Here is a 1,849-nt window from a genome sequence, read left to right on the forward strand (position 1 = left end):
ATATATACATACATACATACATACATACATACATACATACATATACGTATACACACACACACACAGAAAAAGAGAAACAAATTAGAAGAACATATTGCAAATTGTTTGGTCTGAGTAGAGCGTGTGTGAGTGTGATGAGGGATAGTCAGACCATGGCCCAAACTGGTGGGTGCGATAGTGATTTAAGTGTACTAACTGTGTTTTTCCTCCATATATCAAATTAGTTTTCAGCCATGGGAGACTGGTCTTACCTGCTGACACTGCTACACAAGGTCCAATCTCATTCAACTATAGTGGGCAAGATCTGGATGAGCGTCCTCTTCCTGTTCCGGATCTTTGTCCTAGGTGCTGCTGCAGACAATGTTTGGGCAGATGAAGTGTCAGAGTTCTACTGTGACACTCAGGAACCAGGATGTGAACATGCTTGCTACAACTGGAAGTTTCCAATATCCTTTGTACATTACTGGGTCCTGCAGATCATTTTTGTGTCAACTCCTACCCTTGTCTTTCTGGGATATGCTGTACACATAATTCATAAAGAGAAAAAAATGATGGAACAGCTGCAGGATGGTGTTGATGGAATTAAATTAAAGAAACGTAAATATACGGATGATCGTGGAAAGGTGAAGTTAAAAGGGACACTCTTTTGCACGTATGTGACACAGCTCTTTTTAAAGATCTTCCTGGAAGTTGGATTTAGTGTGAGCCAGTTTTTTATCTTTGGTTCTCCATTCATTCACTTAAAGTTCCACTGTAAAATGTCTCCTTGCGCTGAAATGGCTGGTGCCCAGTGTATGGTCTCCCGTCCCACAGAGAAAACGATCTTTATCTTTTTTATGCTTGCAGTTTCAGGCATTTCAGTACTCCTGAATATAATGGAGATCATTTACTTGTGCTGTACAAGGAGAAGAGATAACAGGAAACAGTTTTTATGTGAACAGCATGAACTCAGTTCACAGTACCAGCCATTCAGTGGAGCTGGCCAAAACACAAATCACCCACATGGAGGAGTTCCATTGTTCACTCCGCCAGCTCGTGCTAAGACGGGACTCAGCGCTAATGAGAACCACAGTGATTCCATCGTTAAAGAGAAGGATACCTAACAGAAAGGATCTCTGAGTAATTATACAAAATCATTTGACAGAATCTGCTCTTACTGAACTTTTTGTAACTAACTTTACACATAAGAGCCTTGTATGATGATTAGCAATATGAATTATTTCTGTTATGGATTGTTCAGAAATCAGTGTTTTTTTTTAAATCCACTTTAAAAATATTTAACAATCATTAATAAAAAACTGATTATCATTCCACACTCTTCTTTGTACATTGACACTGGGCAGGATAGCCTATATTCCTGAAAGAAGGAAAAAGAATGTGGCTTAATTGCACAAGGCTGCTGATGTTCACTCCTCAGAGTTCCAACTCGAAATAAGTTCCCGGCTGACTCCACATCCCTTTATACCCTTCCCTCTTTTCAAACTTGTATTAACCCTATCTGTGTAAACTCTTTTTAAGATTCCCTGCATATGTCAATTTAAACATCGTAAAATCTATTGTTTTTAATATGTAACACTTTTAACTGTATTTGTTTTGTGTAAAATATTTTTTGGTGTAAATAAAATGTTTTTAATATTGTACCATATTATAAGCCTTTTTGAATAGAGTGATGTTGATGGGTTAGGAAGAAAGAAAATGGGGGCTCTGTTGCCGAAGGAAACTGGGCACAAATGCACGGGCCATCCTTGCTCCTGACTCAAGGACCCATGTCCCACACTTGCTGACCTGGAAAACGGGTTTCTTTAACATCCTGAGTCTGAAGTACAGGGAGAGAGGGAAAGAGAGAGAG

At 39.0% G+C, this 1,849-nt stretch overlaps 1 protein-coding gene across 1 annotated transcript; it reads left to right on the plus strand.

The window, feature by feature from the left end:
- Nucleotides 1–24: 24 nt before the first annotated feature.
- LOC102311818 (gap junction Cx32.2 protein) lies at nucleotides 25–1,843 on the plus strand. The gene has a single exon (XM_005953555.3). The coding sequence runs from the start codon at nucleotides 234–236 to the stop codon at nucleotides 1,101–1,103; it is 870 nt and encodes a 289-aa protein (XP_005953617.1). The 5' UTR covers nucleotides 25–233; the 3' UTR covers nucleotides 1,104–1,843.
- The last annotated feature ends 6 nt before the right edge of the window (nucleotides 1,844–1,849 follow it).

This window comes from Haplochromis burtoni, unplaced genomic scaffold, assembly GCF_018398535.1.
Source record: "Haplochromis burtoni strain Fernald_Lab_line unplaced genomic scaffold, NCSU_Asbu1 Contig_5320, whole genome shotgun sequence".
NCBI lineage: Eukaryota > Metazoa > Chordata > Actinopteri > Cichliformes > Cichlidae > Haplochromis > Haplochromis burtoni.